Source organism: Papio anubis, chromosome 14, assembly GCF_008728515.1.
Source record: "Papio anubis isolate 15944 chromosome 14, Panubis1.0, whole genome shotgun sequence".
Classification (NCBI taxonomy): Eukaryota; Metazoa; Chordata; class Mammalia; order Primates; family Cercopithecidae; genus Papio; species Papio anubis.
Genome location: NC_044989.1, coordinates 3,308,201 through 3,323,860, shown reverse-complemented (window position 1 = coordinate 3,323,860; position 15,660 = coordinate 3,308,201). Strand labels below are relative to the sequence as shown.

General features: G+C 48.6%; 1 protein-coding gene across 3 annotated transcripts in view; it reads right to left on the bottom strand.

Annotated features, from left to right (window-relative positions):
* The window catches only part of TRAPPC12 (trafficking protein particle complex 12), a 108,164-nt gene that overhangs the window by 24,425 nt on the left and 68,079 nt on the right, over positions 1-15,660 (bottom strand). For all 3 annotated transcript variants that reach the window (XM_031654904.1, XM_031654906.1, XM_031654905.1), the window contains exon 6: positions 12,732-12,844. In XM_031654904.1, the coding sequence (XP_031510764.1) occupies positions 12,732-12,844 (113 nt within the window). The remainder of the gene's footprint in view (positions 1-12,731; positions 12,845-15,660) is intronic.

The following is a 15,660-nucleotide window of genomic DNA, read 5'->3' as shown; positions in this document are numbered from 1 at the left end:
GTCTATCAGAGATCTCTGCACAGCCGTGTGCGCTGCAGCACTGTTCGCAACAGCCGAGACTTGGGAGCAGCCTAAGTGTCCATCAGCAGACGACGGGAGAAAGGACTTGCTACATATACACGATGGAGTACGACTCGGCCATAAAAAAGAATGGGATCCTGTCATTTACAACAGCACAGATGGAACTGGAGGTCACTGTGTAAGTGACGTACGCCAGGCACAGAAAGACAAACGTTGTATGTTCTCACTTATCTGTGGGAGCTAAACATTAAACAACGGAACTCATGGAGATGGAGAGCAGAAGGATGGTGACCAGAGGCTGGGAACAGTAGTGGGGGATGGAGTGGGGATGGTAACGGGTACAAAAAAAAAATTAGAATGAATAAGACCTAGTATTTGCTAGTACAAGGGTGACTATAGTGTACATTAAAAAAATAACCGAGGGAGTATAATTGGCTTGTTGCAACACAAAGGATCAGTGCTTGAGGGATGGATGCTCCATCTACCCGATGTGATCATTACGCATTGCCTGCCTGTATCAAAATATCTCCTATAACCCATAAACACCTACCATGTATCCACAAAAATTAAAATTTACTAAAAAAAGGAAACTGACTTCCCTCAGGCTGGCATAGAGGGAGCACAGGAAGAAAGAGGAGCGGCACACCCATCACAGAGGCAAAGCCACTGCCTGAGCCAGACCTGGCAGCGCCCTGGTCAGTGGAGCCTTGAACACGCCCACTGGTGGTCCCCGGGGTGTGACACACCAGGTCAGTGGACTCCTGCGCTTGTTCTGTGCCTCCCCACACTGTGGGGGCTCTACGGGCCTGGGTGACCTCTCCACGTGGTGGGGGCTTTATGGGCCTGGGCAAACCCTCCACGCGGCGAGGTCTCTGTGGGCCTGGGCAATCTCTCCATGCCATGGGTGATCTCTCTACGTGCTGAGTGGAGAAGAAAACTCTGCAGAAACACCGCAGAACTTTGTAGTGAGTATGCAAGGCCTGAGAGAAGACCCGCACCAGAGGGCCATGGTGGTCTCAGCACAAGCTGCTGGGGCTGACGCTCCCTGTGGACTGTCATGGCTAATGAGGGGAGAAGGGGGAATGAGGTCCTTCAGAAGGGCAGCAGGAAGAGAAAGGTCTAGAAAGAAGGAAAAAGAGTTTCCCACCCCAGTGATGCATAAATGCAGGCAGAAACAGAAGCTCCATTGTAGTAGAGGCATCAAAAGCAGAGCACGTGAGTGACGGGCGTGCCACCTGCAGCAGCTGCTTCAGCCCAGATCCACCCACCCAGCTGGGAAGGTGCAGGGGTAGGAGATGGAGACACCAGGCAGGCTACACCCCTCCAGACCCACCCACCCAGCTGGGAAGGTGCAGGGGTAGGAGACGGAGACACCAGGCAGGCTACACCCCTCCCTCTCCAAAAAGCACTCTCCTGGCTGAGGCGGAGGGACGCACAGAATGATGCCAAGTGCCTGCAGGGATCTGGGTCACCGAGGTGCTTCAGCCCGAGAAAGGGACAGCTGGAGAAGGCACCTATTGTTGACACGAGCATAGGCACATCAGACACAACCCTCTGACCCTCGGTGACCATTGTTTCATTTGTAGGGTGTGTCATTTAATGTCAATTAATAGGTCCCAGTGTGATGCAGAAGAGCATCCATGAGTGAACGGAACAGAAACAGCAGTTCACAGTTGGTAGCTTTTGTTGCTGTCTATCTAGAGACAGTTGTCTGGCTTTATAAAGTAACAGTACATTGATTTACAAAAGGTTATTTCTATAAAGGAAAGTGACAGACACGTTCTCAATCCAAAGCCTGAATTATTTAAGAAATGCAGTTATTGCAAAAAAAGCCCGACAGTGTGTCGTTTGCAAATGTGGTGCGGCTGGAATTTCCTCCTTGGTTCCTTTTGCCCCAGACGAAAGGACCAGACTCCAGGGTCTATGTGAGAGACCAATCAGCAGTCCTGTGTTTGTGTCCCAGAAGAATAAAGGCCCAGCACGCCACACCCGGTTCATTTTGGAAGAGGCTGTGAGGAGTAGGGGCATGATTTGAAGCACAGGTGCCAAATCACTGCACTCACACCCTCCCTGCTGGAAGCCGCTGAGGGCCCAGGCGAGGGCATAGGAGGAAGAGGACAAAGATGAGGCAACAGTGCAGGTGCTTCAGGAAGATGCACAGGGCAGTAAGCGACCGACTGCGGGGGCAGGACTGTGGAGGGGAAAGTGACCACAGGGGCTGAGGGGCAGAAAGGGCTGGGTGTTGGGGGTACTTTTCTGCACATTCCCCGGGAGCTGCTCCCGGTGGGTTGAAGCTGGGTCAGGAGCTCAGTGGAGCTGTCTGGTCAGGCGCCGGCAGTGTGGGCGGTGCTTAGCGCCTGCTGGGAAGTACCAGGGACGATGTCGTTTACAGATGGGGGCGCAGGATGGTTTTTAAGCACAAACAGTATTCTGTTTGATTTCACAAAAATAAACCTGTGGAGGAGGCAGCATCATGCCCATTTGCAGGGGCCCTTCACGCTTTCCACACACAGAGCAAAGTGCTGCAGTGACGAGAACAGGGACGTTCGGTGCCAGAAGGCGTGGGTCCAAGTTCAGGCTGACTTTCAGTGTACCTTCTCTGAATTCCTATTTCCTTAGCTTCCAATTTTTCACATGCCTGTTTTACAAATCACGGAACTCCAATGAGAATGTGCTTGAAGCATTTTGTAAGCTTTAAAAATGCTGAATGGATATTAATTACAAATAAAAGGAGAAGCAACCAGAAATTAAACAATCCCAGTGCCTTGGATTTTCCCTGTGGTTTCTCTTTCACCACCATCCCTGTACTCAACTGTGAAAGGTTTCGATATGTGGGATCGGGGAGCAATGAAATTAATGCTGCACTGACTATTAAATATTAAGTGGGTCTTTGAACATCCAGGAGCTTCCACAGCTCCGAGGTTTAGCTGCTGGGCAGTCTCAAGGTGCCTGGAGGTTGAAGGGAGGTCCTCTCGGAGCCCATGGGCCTCCCAGTACGAGCTGCATGCTGGCAGGGTGAAGTGCAGTCCACAAACACCAGGACGGCCTGGGGTGGAGGCAGGTGAGCCTGTCCTGCAGGGCCAGGAGAGGCCTGTGCATCCTGAAGTGGAACAGACCCAGCTGACTGGCCGCGGGGTGGCAGTTTAAACGCGGCCATGCATTCCTGAGCACTCCTCAAAAGGCAGTCTCTTTCCCATCCCTCGCGTGTGGGTTGGACTTAGTGACTTGTCCAACAAACAGAACCCGGTGGAGGGGACATGGAGACCTCTGAGACCCGGCCATGCAAGGCACTGTGGCTTCCTCCTCCTCCCTCCCTCTCTGCAGGGAGCCAGTGGCTATGCTGTGAGATGCATGAGAAGCCCTACAGAAAGAACCATGAGGCCAGGAACCCAGCCTCTCACCCATAGCAGCAGAACTTGGAGGGTGTATGACAGAGCCTCCAGGAGCCCAGTTCTCCAGTCCCAGCTGAGCCCTCAGGTGAGACAGCGCGGTCAGCATCCTAACTGCAACCTCAGGACAGACCTGAGCCATTGCGACCCAGAAGCTGTGCTGGACTCAAGACCCACAGAAATAGTGAGGTCATACATCCCTATGGTTTTAGCCCATAGAGTTGCAGATGATCTGTTAGGCAGCAACTGATGGCTAACACACAGGTCAGTCGACGTTACCCCGCACCTTTAACTGAAGCCTTTGCTGGGGAATAGCGCATTGAGGCCATTCTACTGAAACACGCTGGAGGTTTAGCTTTAATTTGAAAATTCTAGGCTGGACATGGTGGCTCACGCTTATAGTCAGTCGTAGCACTTTGGGAAGCTGAGGTGGGAGAACTGCTTGAGTACAGGAGTTCAAGACCAGGCTGGGCAACATAGTGAGACCCTATCTCTACAAAAAGTTTAAAAATTAGCCAGGCAAGGTGGTGCATGCCTGTAGTCCCAGCTACTCAGGAGGGCAAGGCAGAAGAATTGCTTGAACCAGGGAGGTCAAGGCTGCAGTGAGCCATGTTCATGCCACTGTACTCCAGTCTGGGTGACAGAACAAGACCCCCTGTCTCAAAAAAAAAAAAAGGAAAATTCTGAACTGGGTTCTTCATTGGATATCTTAGCATGAGCTCATCTCTGAAAGCGACTGTAATCATGAGAAGATGCTGCTTGGAAATGCGTGGAAGAGGAGTTCGGAGAAAATAACACATCTAACAGCTGTGTGGCTGGAGACGATTCTAGACTCGGACTGTTCTGTGCATAGTGTGGAGGGGCTGATGCCAGCCCCACTATGGGGGATACTGCTCTGGGCATGTCGTGGCCGGTCCAGGGATGAACAGGCTTCAGGCTAACAAGGTGGGGAACCATCAACACCTGCCCACGGTACGGGAGGGAAGACCAATTATTCAAAATTAAAAACCTGCTTGTGTTTTGTCCCAAGAATGAAGAAAATTATATGCCTCGAATGAATATCCCAGCTGCTTGACTCCATATATAACCACCACCACTTGATCTCAAGCAATATTTAAAAAGGCAATCTGTAACCTATTCATATTTAAAGAGACCCAAATCTGTGTTCTCATCCTATGCAGTTATCCAGGAGGTGGTGAAGCAGGTTTTCCGGCTGGGTCACGGACACCTTCGGTGTGGAAAGTGCTGTCTGCAGGGGGCCTTGAGGAAGGAGCCTTTGTGCCTGTCCCTTTGGCAGCTGTCACGGGTCGTGGGTGAGCGCGGGATAGGTTTAGGGAACTGGTTTTATTCCCAAGGCATCTAGTGTACGAACTACTGGGAAGCTGACACTAAGCCAAGGACCTGAGAACTTACTAAGTGGACCCTTTTGAGTGGAGACGAAAGGTTGGAGCAGGTCTGTGCTGGAGAGCCTTAGACTTTGGGAAGTCCTGAGACCTTCCAGTCCCACCACAGCTTCCCAGGGGACCTCTTCAAAGTGAAAGAGGTTTCTTGGAGCTGCTCCAAAGGTCTCAAAGAATCATGAAACACCGACCACGTGCCAGGCGCCATGCGGGGTCACTTACGTGTGCCCCCTTGCCACCCCGGGGGGATCAGCCATGCTCCTCACTTGCACAAAGGAGGCCAACGCAGACACAGGCTGGACAACTGGTCATGCGGCCGGCACTTCAGAGTGGACCTGGAAGTTTCCGGACTGTCAGCCTGACTCCAAAGCCACTCTCACAACCACTGCTTTTGGGACAGTGTCCTCTGGGCCCCTCACACCTTGAAAATGCACTTTCTTCTTTCTGTTCAGATCACAGATTGACAGAACATATAGTGCCAAGAAAAGCAAGGCAAAGAATGCACAATTTAAGAATCGTCTTACACCAAAGGCCTCTTCTCTGGACTATCATGCTCGCTTCAGGACTGGGTCACTGGCGAGTGCTATGGCCTTCGAGTTCACATTTGGTGCATCTGGTTTTGAATCGCATTGCCATGGCTGGGTGGCAGGGCTGGGCATTCCTAAGTCCATGTCCCAGGACTGGCCATGATGAACTCTAGAGGTTTCTGAAGGTGTGAATTTCCACTGCCAGCTGGGTCAAGACATTCCTCTGGAAAGCCCTGATGCCCAGCGCTGCTCCGCTCCCTGTTTCTCCTGCTTGCACATTCTGAGCACACACGGGGTTCCAGGAGCATGGGCTTCAATGGAAAAGAGCAGGGACGTGGCCTCGATGGACGGCCATCCTCACTCGGCCTTTCCTTTCTTCTCCCCACCTGCCAATCATTCCCATCTCATCTGATTTAGCCATAATCAATTTGTTCTCTGCGGGAGGAGCAGAAAAGCAGGGCAACCAAGCCCTCTGGTCAGGCACGGTGATGGCAGCAACTGGCCGCTGTCGGCGTGCAGGTGGCCAGACCCTGAGCGCCGGCCCTGACAGTGTTAGACGCCAGTCACGCCTGTTCTCGGTGATGTTTCTAACTTTGCTTACAAATAAGACAGCAAAACCGAAGATGTCCATCTGTCAAAAACCCCTTTTAGACAAGATATTAACTCTTCCTACAAACAAAGCTCTCACTACCATATTAGCAACTATCAATAGAGAAGCAAAAGCTACATCGACATTGTTGAATACGTTTCTTTTCCAGAGTGCACGAAAATGCACCTTATCCTCGGCCTCCTCCAGCTGGGAGTGAGTCTGTAAAGAAGCACTTCTATGAACGTGGAACTCTCAGCCAAGCTGAGCTGGAGAATCTGGAGGCTGTGGAACTGCAGGGAAGGATGGAGCTGAACTCAAGACCGTGTGGGTGGATGCAGGTCAGTGACGAATGCAACTACAATCGAACTGTACATCATTCCGTATGGATTATGTCTACTTATGCAAATGGCTTGTAGAAATGTGTTTCCTTGGCTCTTTCCCAAATAGTCTGTGAAGCTCTCTCGAGTGGAGACCAAGAGGGAGACAGCCTGCAGGGCGCGTGGGAGGAGCAGGGTCAGAGGATGGCGGCATTGATTTTTCCAAGCCACAGTAGCATAGGAAAATTATTTTAAATCGTGGTATATTTTCTTCTTCACTGATGCAATCACATTTGCACCAAACATTTACTAATTCACTCAGTGGCTCAAAGACAACAGATAAAACAAAGTACCCTGAACTCATTTATAAAGATCCTAAGTGATGTCCTACTAAAACTGGGCACCATATAAAAATTCTCAACACTGTTCTAATCTGAAACACACATGCTGAACACAGACTCGAATCAGTCTTTCGTGAATCTTCAACACAGGAGAAGTCGGCCCCCTGAGAATCCGTGGGGGTTCAGCTTCCCGTTCCGCTCGCTCCCTTACCAGGAGCCTCGGCCCAGAGCGTGCTCCTGGCACCCCTCTGCCCTCGCGGACTGGCTGTTCTCTGGGCTTCCTTTATTTTCGCTCCTGCCCCATGGTCTTCATTCTTTCAACAGCAAAAGGTCTTACATGATAAAATGAATACATGCGTTGAGTGAGACGTGGATAAGAAAAGAGGAATTAAACGGCCTTTCATCACATCGTTTATGCCACTAACACACTGGGGCATTCTTCCTCCAATAAGTATCACTGATTTCATCACGGTCACGTTGTAATTATAGTTCTGGCTTTGAAATGAACGTGATGTCATGAGCAGTTCCCCACATGAGGCCACACACTCGACAGCCGGCACCCCGACCAGCCTCTTCCTTTGCTACTTCGGCAGCTACTGTGTCTCAAACCATGCGACTCTTGTGAGCGCAGCCCGCAGGTGACTGGGGTGGGTCTGTTCTGGCCTCTCCCCTGAGAGCTGAATGTCAAGCTCAACCTGCATGAGGCCTGGTCTGAGTGACCGGGGGCAGGCACTGCGCTGCCTGTCACTCTGGCTGCTCCCGAGCCCTCCTGCACCTCGCTCTGCTGTCACCTAGGGCGGCTTCTTTTCCTGTGGGAAATCACGCTGGGAACTGAACCTGAGAAGACTTGACTTCTGCTGGAGTGGCAATTACCAGACAGCAGGGCTCAGCACACATCTGTACAAATGGCAGCACGTTCATTTTCTGAGCAACCTGAATGCTCTGCGCTGACTTGATCACTATGGGATGAAAACCTTCCACCACCCTCGCTTGGTTCTTGCGTTACTGTTTACCCCCTTCTGAAGCATTTGATTCTACAGTCATTCCCGACCTCCAGCCTGGAAAAACTACTTTGAAGATCAACAACAGATGCCATGCAAGCAGTGAAAACAAATGGGACAGAGTTCTTTGGGGAATATGAACCAAATACCTGCTTTCTTTCTAGAAACAACTATCTCGTTTTGTAGAACATCCTTGAATTAAGCATCTCAGATCAGTGTCAAGGCTCTGGGCCAGTCAACAGCCACCGACTGCAGCCCCAGCACTGGCCTCCGCCTGCTCAAGCGCCCCCAGAAGACCTGAGAGGAGGGGCCATCCAGGACTCCAGGGCTCGGCCTGGGTATGGCCGGCTCAGGAGTGGTCACTGGAAATTCTCATGCAGAATGGCAGCGGTGGCTTCCCCATGCAGCTTCCCTTAGCAGCCTGAGGTGGAGCTGAAGACCAGGGCCAGAGGCGCAGACCAAGGAGGGTAAGCTGCGGGAGGAGGAGCTAATGGAAAATGGCACCAAAGGAAATAATGTTTAACATTCTAGACTCATTTCTTTTCACTCTGCTTGACTCACCTCACCCACTGGAAGAGTTCACAGTTCCCTGAACCGACTGAGAACAATTTTTGGCAGGAGCAAGTGCAGTCGGGATTGCTAAAATTTCTGGAACTGTTCAAGTGACGCTTAACACCAAACTTTAGAGCCCCTGCTTTACAAGGCAGCAGAGAAAAGTCTGTATTTGGAGGAAAAAACCCCAATCCTGATGGTCTAATTCACAGAGAACCGCAGACTGGTGGTCAAGGGCAAGGCTTCTGGAGCTGTGTGGTGGGGCTCAGCCAGGCTCGCTCTCTCACTGCCTCACTGCAGTTGTCTGGTGGATACTTCACCTCCCTAAGGCCACCTTCCTCATCTGGGAACCGAGGATAGTAAAGTCACCTGCAGCTGCTGTGGGCATTAGTAGGTAATCAACATGATGCATTCAGCACACATCCGTGCAGCGTTAGCACGTGACAGCACCTCAGTGCTGGGACACACAGTGCGTGTCCCAAGCAGAGCTGTGTGTGTGCGCGTGGTTTGGGGCAGGTGTGGTGAATGCTTTAAACAAGGCACAAAGAGCAGTCCACACAGGGAGCGGTCTCGCTGACACATCCTTAGTTTAAGACTTCCTGAGGACTTCCTGGAGTTGCGAAGGTCTGGGAAAATCAGAACAGTCATGCTGGAGAACCCTGGAGAGTCTCTGGTCTGACCTCTCTCTTTATTCACCAGTGGAGAGCAGAGAGGATCGAAGGCCACACCAAGCTGTTCACTTTAATCCACCAAATCAACACTGGCAGAACAGTGGTGGGCTGGCTTTTAGTATTTTCAGATTTTTGCACTATGGTAGAGTTTGGACATTCATCCCCTCCAACCCTCATGTTGAAATGTGAGCCCCAGTGTTGGAGGTGGGGCCTGGTGGGAGGTGTCTGTGTCCTGGGGGTGGAACCCTCATGGGTGGCTTGGTACCCTCCCTATGGCAATGAATGAGTTCTGGCTCCATTAGTTACTTTGGGATCTGATTGTTAAAAAAAACTCTGGTGCCTCCCTCGTCCTCCTCCTCTTCACTTGTCACTCTCGTTCTCACTGTGTGACATACTTGCTTCCCCTTTGCTTTCTACTAGGATTAAAAGCTTCCTGGCCGGGTGCAGTGGCTCATGCCTGTAATCCCAGCACTTTGGGAGGCCGAGGCAGGTGGATCATTTGAGGTCAGGAGTTTGAGGCCAGCCTGGCCAACATGGTTAAGCCCTGTCTCTACTAAAAATACAAAAATTAGCCAGGTGTGGTGGTGGGTGCCTGTAATCCTAGCTACTCAGGAGGTGAGGCAGGAGAACTGCTTGAACCTAGGAAGTGGAGGCTGCAGTGACCCAACAGTGTCACTGCACTCCAGCCTGGGTGACAGAACGAGACTCCGTTTCAAAAAAAAAAGCTTCCTGAGGCCTCACCAGAAGCAGATGCTGACACTGTGCTTCTTGTACAGCCTGCAGAAGTGTGAGCCAAAATAAACCTTTTCTTTATAAATGACTCACCCTCGGGTATTCCTTTACGACAATGCCAAATGGACTAAGACACACTTCTTGAGTAAAGAAATTCTAGCATGAACACAAACTGTCCCTGTTTAAATTCTGGATGATCATGATGTATTGGTGATGGCTGTAAACCTAAAAGGAACAGGTGAAACAAGCATCGTCTACCAAACTGTAAACTCACTGAGGGCAAGGCTGTGTTCTGTTCAGTCCCCAACTGCCAGCGTGCAGCACTCAGTAGGTGCTGAATGGACATTTGCTGCATGAACAAATGAACAAGCTTCAGCTCAACACTGAAGCAGTCACAGAAAGGTTAAGAATGCCCACATGCTGCCACAAGCCCCTAATGTGCAAGGAAGTGAGCGAGGAAGTTGGCAACGGTGCTTCTCCTGCGGAAGGTAGTGGAGAGGCCCCACATGCTGCCACGAGCCCCTAACGCGCAAGGAAGTGAGCGAGGAAGTCGGCGACGGTGCTTCTTCTCCTGCCAAAGGTGGCGGAGAGGCAAGGCTGACTGCATGGTCCTGCCCTGGGTCTTTCTCTCGTGGTCCAGGCATCCACCAGCTGTGCCACAGCGCAGCTTTCTCTCTCAAGAGGGTGTCAAATTTTAAGTCAGCACATAAAGGAACACATAGTAATTACATATTGAAATTAACCATGAAAATCCTTTAAGGTGAAGACCAACACACATCTTTTCATAAATCCAACTGCTTGTTTTTCTTCCAGGATTAGAACAAATTGCGATTTCCTCAATTAAGTACCACAAGGAATGCTGGCTTATATTTGGATCATGCCATAGAAAAAATATGTTATCTGTAAACATGAGAGACGCCTGACGTGTGGTGATGTATTCACACGCTGAGAGGCAGGTGGAACAGTAGACTAGCGGAGGGAACGAGAAGCATGAGTGGCTCTCTCACTGATGGTGGCCCCAAGCCCAGTCAGCCTGAGAGAAATGTTCCTAGGAGGTGACTGCACTGATCCTTCTGGTTTCTCCCCAACCCCTCAATGCGTAGCTGTCAACTGCTGTTGCCTGGAAGCCCCCGCAAGAGTCTCAGGAGGGCCCAGCCAGCAGAGCACAGGCTCGAGCCCATCTCAGGCATCAGTTGGGGGGAAGCACAGGGGTCTTCTGAGCAGATGTCAGTTGACCCCGGACAGCACTGTCCTTCCTTGGAGCAGAAATGCTGGTGCAGGGTGAACAGAGGACTCTCGGTCCTTCTCCCTTCAAACGGGACACTTTACAGTGACGGAGGCAGGTGAGTGATGACGAGCACGGACTCTAGAGCCAGACGACTTGGGTTCAACTCATGTGATCCTAAGTTGGCTAACCTCTCCATGCCTCAGTCTCCCCATCTGTAAACTGGGATAATAACATCTCCTTCATAGGGTTGTGATAAGGATTAAATGAGCTAATGTTGGAACTCAGAGCAGTGGCTGGCTCATAATGAATGCGACAAAGGAGTCTGTCGGGTGGAGTGGGTGCAGGTGCCTGGAGCAGCGGTGTGGGAAGCTCCTGCTCTCTGCTCCACTGTCCCTGCTGCTTCACAGCTAGTGCTAAGTGGCTCCCCTGATCGCCACACTGTAGTATACAGTTTTTTTTTTTCTTTTTTGAGACAGAGTCTTGCTCTGTTGCCCAGACTGGAGTGCAGTGGCTTGATCTCGGCTTACTGCAACCTCAGCCTCCTGGGTTTAAGCGATTCTCATGCCTCAGCCTCCCGAGTAGCTGGGATTACAGGCATGAGCCCCTGCACCCAGCCTGTAGTATGCATTTAAGAAGCATAATACTGAAATAGGAAATACTTTAGGACCAGGAAAGCTGACTTGCAAAACTACTTCAACTAACTTGGCTTTTCCATCCACAATCACCCTATGGCCCAGGATTTTCTCTCTCAATACCATAAAGATTTCCTACAACGTGACATGGAGGATAATGAAAAATTCGTGTACAGTTTAGAAAGTCACTGATTTAGAATTTCCCAATTTCAAGTTATGTGCTTCCGATTTCTGTAAATAAAATTAAACCCCGTTTTAAGATTCAAGAAAAGTGTTGAAATGTAAAACAGTTGGTAACATGATTCTCCATCAACAATTTCTATACTATATATATAGTATAAAAAGCAAACAATCTTTTTATCTTGTAAGTTATGGTATTAAAAAAATGGAAGTGGGTGCAAAGCCCAGGGCAATGAGGTGCCTAGAAATGCCTGATTTTCTCCACAGACAAGGAGGGCCCCTTCCTTCCTCGCTAGGAACACTGACAACACCACCGTTTTGGAACTCCACAAAACTTCCATCACAACAGCTGGGAAGTGAAAGGGGGAATTCGACAAGAATCATCTTCGTTTTTCCAAAAATCATACTATGCTGCTGCTCCTAAAAACTGCTTGTTGTTGTAGTTTTCAAAGTACTTCTGCACACCTTATGTCATTGAACCTACATAGGACCACTGTGACGTGGGTAGAAAGGCAAGATCATTCCTAATCTGAGATGAATAATCTCTAACAGCCTGTAGACAGCAAAGTCTCTGAGTCCCACGTTTCTTCCCAATGTCAGTTAGTGTAATAATGTGCCGCTTTGGTGGCTCCCACATTATCTGTGACTTCACAACCGAGAATGAGTCCAAAAACACTCTGACTCTGCCTTTGCAGTCAGGATCATGAGTGACAGTTGCCATAATGCAGTACCACTTACTTTGATTTGAAAGCTTAAACCATGATTGCTTTCAGTACTGCTCCGGCACCACCTCTGTCTGCACATGGCAGGTGAGCACTTGTGGGACACAGGAGTGGCCTGGCACACTGACCTTGAAGTTTTAGCCGGCAGCCTTGGCAAGAAAGAGGTCTCTGCCTTTTGGCTTCTCACAGTACCAGGCAGTAAGAATTATGGGACTTAAGCTCTGCTAGAAACTCTGACCATCCCTAAAAAATATTTCAGCAAGAGCCATGACTACCAGGCCACACAACTGGGTCACCTAGCCTTCTGAAGGCAGAAGCAGCGATGGTGCACGGGGCAGGATGGGCAGGGAACACCCCAGGCACGTCCTGTGGGGAGGGCGTGGAGGGCGTGTTCTCCCCGTGGTGGGGAAAAATGACAGCGCCACCTACCTTGCTGCAGACGGTCTTCACCCTGTGCAGTCTATCCAGCGACTCCTGTGGGTTCCCCAGGTACTGCTGAAGCTCCGCGTGCAAGATGCGCATCGAGAAGGGGACCATGGAGCCTGGAATCCAATCAGCGCTGAGTGAGTTTGTTTGCCATAACTGAGCACGCAATCATACTTGGCACACTTGAAGAAGGCGTCGCAGATGTCCCAGCAGAAGTGATGACAGATCCCTTTATTTCTTGTGAAGTATTTAACCGTGTCAGCTATAAAATACATGCTGGTTTTCTCTGTGGAGCTCTATCTATGTATGTCTAGACAATTATCAGAGGAGACAGGTGGATGACACCACGATTTCCATAGCTACACTGCAATCATTTAGAAACGATCCCAAAATGAATAAACAGTAGAGACCACCAACCCCTCCTCCAATAAAAGAAAAACCTGAATGCTCAGATATTCTTTAATATTTCTTTAGTTTAGCAAGCTCGAATGAAGGTTGCCTAGGTTGGGTACCCCAGAAGGAGACCCTGAAGGGAGAAGCTGTAAGCCAGCCAGTGGTTCTGGCCAGTGGGGAGGAGGGGAAACTGAGCACAGGTGCATCTCAGGCCTGGGCCCTGGGAATGGGCCTCCCACTGGATTCCACGTGGCCCTGGAGCCTGCGCTCTGCCTCTGAGCTGTCCCAACAGGAGGCAAGGGAGCTGGACTTGAAAAATCTATCACCCAGAGCTGCCTGGTTACGAGTGTGCTAAGAGGAAGAAGCCCAAGAGAAACCACCTTTATATCATATCACATGTGGCTGCATCATCTCTCAGGGTAAGGTAAACTTATTGTTAATATTGTGTTCTCTTCTAATAGGATTTGGAATTTGATCTGTAGTATATATACTAAGTAGATAACAATCAGCAAAAAATCAAATAGCATGCATTGATTATAAATGAGATAAAGAACAGAGAAATGCCAGCAGAGGGCAATCACATGTATTCAGCAAAGTGCTTTTCAAAATAGGCCTAAGTGATGAATATTCGGATCTGGAATATAGTCTGAAAGATGGTGAGGAAACACGCGTGTGACTTCTGCAAGCCACTTAACATCTCTGTGCCTCAGTGCATCCATCTGTCTATTCATTAACCATTACTGAGAATGGGCCACGACCACACTGAAATGAGCTTTATGGTTATGGTCTTTAATAAGAAAGGTCCAAAAAGAAGACAATGAAAATTAAGGAACACTATGGAAAATAGTTTTACTGTGATGATAAGCTGGAGAAAAGAAAGATAACAATTATTGAAATTAAAATGTTTAAACTTTCCTTTTTGATGCCACTAAATAATTTCTGTATCTCAAGAGAATGTCTGGCTGAGCTTAAGTTACAACCTGAGTCACTTCAGTTTCCCAGAAATAAACATTTCTAGACCATCAGTATAATGACGCAGGGGACTGGCCTGCAATGCAAGTCATAGGTAAGTCATGTCACTGTGGAACCGGCCCAACATGGTAAGTTATATGTAAGCCGTGTCACCTCCATCCTTCTGTCTCAAGTAGAGAAGGGGCCAGAATCACTCCTATGTGGCTGATCACTTACCTCAAGGCAGAGAGTATCTCAAGAACCCTTCAAGCTCTATAAGGTAAGCACAGAAACAAACCCCTACTGGAAGTTCTCAAACCCAACTTGGGACTAGATGTTAATACTCCGATCTCAATTTACAGACTGGCTGTTAATACTCCGCCTCACCTACAGACTGGTTGTTAATACCCGGCCTCAATTTACAGACTGGTTGTTAATACCTACCCCAATTCTATAGACTGGCTGTTACCATCTCATCTCAATTTATAGATCAGTTAATGCTCCTGGACCTCCATTTACAGACTGGCTGTTAATAATCTCGATCTCAATTTACAGACTGGTTGTTAATACTCTGATCTCAATTCTACAGACTGGCTTAATATCTCATTCCTAAATTTATAGACTGTTAATGCTCCATCTCCATTTTACAGACTGGCTGTTAATACTCCGACTTCAATTTATAGACTGTTAATGTTCTATCTCCATTTGCTATGACTAATGTTAATACTCCGCTTCCATTTACAGACTGGCTGTTAATAATTCCTATCTCAATTTATAGACTGTTAATAATTCGACTTCATTTACAGACTGGTTGTTAATACTCTGATCTCAATTCTACAGACTGGCTGATAATAATTCGATCTCAATTTATAGACTGTTAATGTTCGATTCCATTTACAGACCATTGTTAATACTCCGCTTCCATTTACAGACTGGCTGTTAATAATTCCCATCTCAATTTATATAGACTGTTTTGTATTCCATCTCCACTTACAGACTGGCTGTTAATACTCTGCGATCTCAATTTACAGACTGGCTGATAATACCATCTCAATTTATAGACTGTTAATGCCCACTTCATTTACAGACTGGTTGTTAATACTCCATTTCCATTTACAGACTGGCTGTTAATACTCCGATCTCACTTATAGACTGTTAATATCCGGACTTTTACAGACTGGCTGTTAATACTCTGATCTCAATTCTTACAGACTGGCTGATAATATAGATCTCAATTTATAGACTGTTAATGCTCCGATCTCCATTTTACAGACTGGCTGTTATCTACTCGGCTCTCCATTTACAGACTGGCTGTTAATACTCGATCTCCAATTTATAGACTGTTAATACTCGATCTCCATTTACACAGACTGGCTGTTAATACTCTGATCTCAATTTACAGACTGGCTGATAATGCTCCGATCTCAATTTGCCAGACTGTTAATGCTCGATCTCCATTTTACAGACTGGCTGTTAATACTCCGCTCTCCATTTTACGGTACAGGCTTATTGTACTTCGATCTCAATTTTATAGACTGTTAATACTCGATCTCATTTACAGACTGGCTGTTATGCTCTGATCTCAATT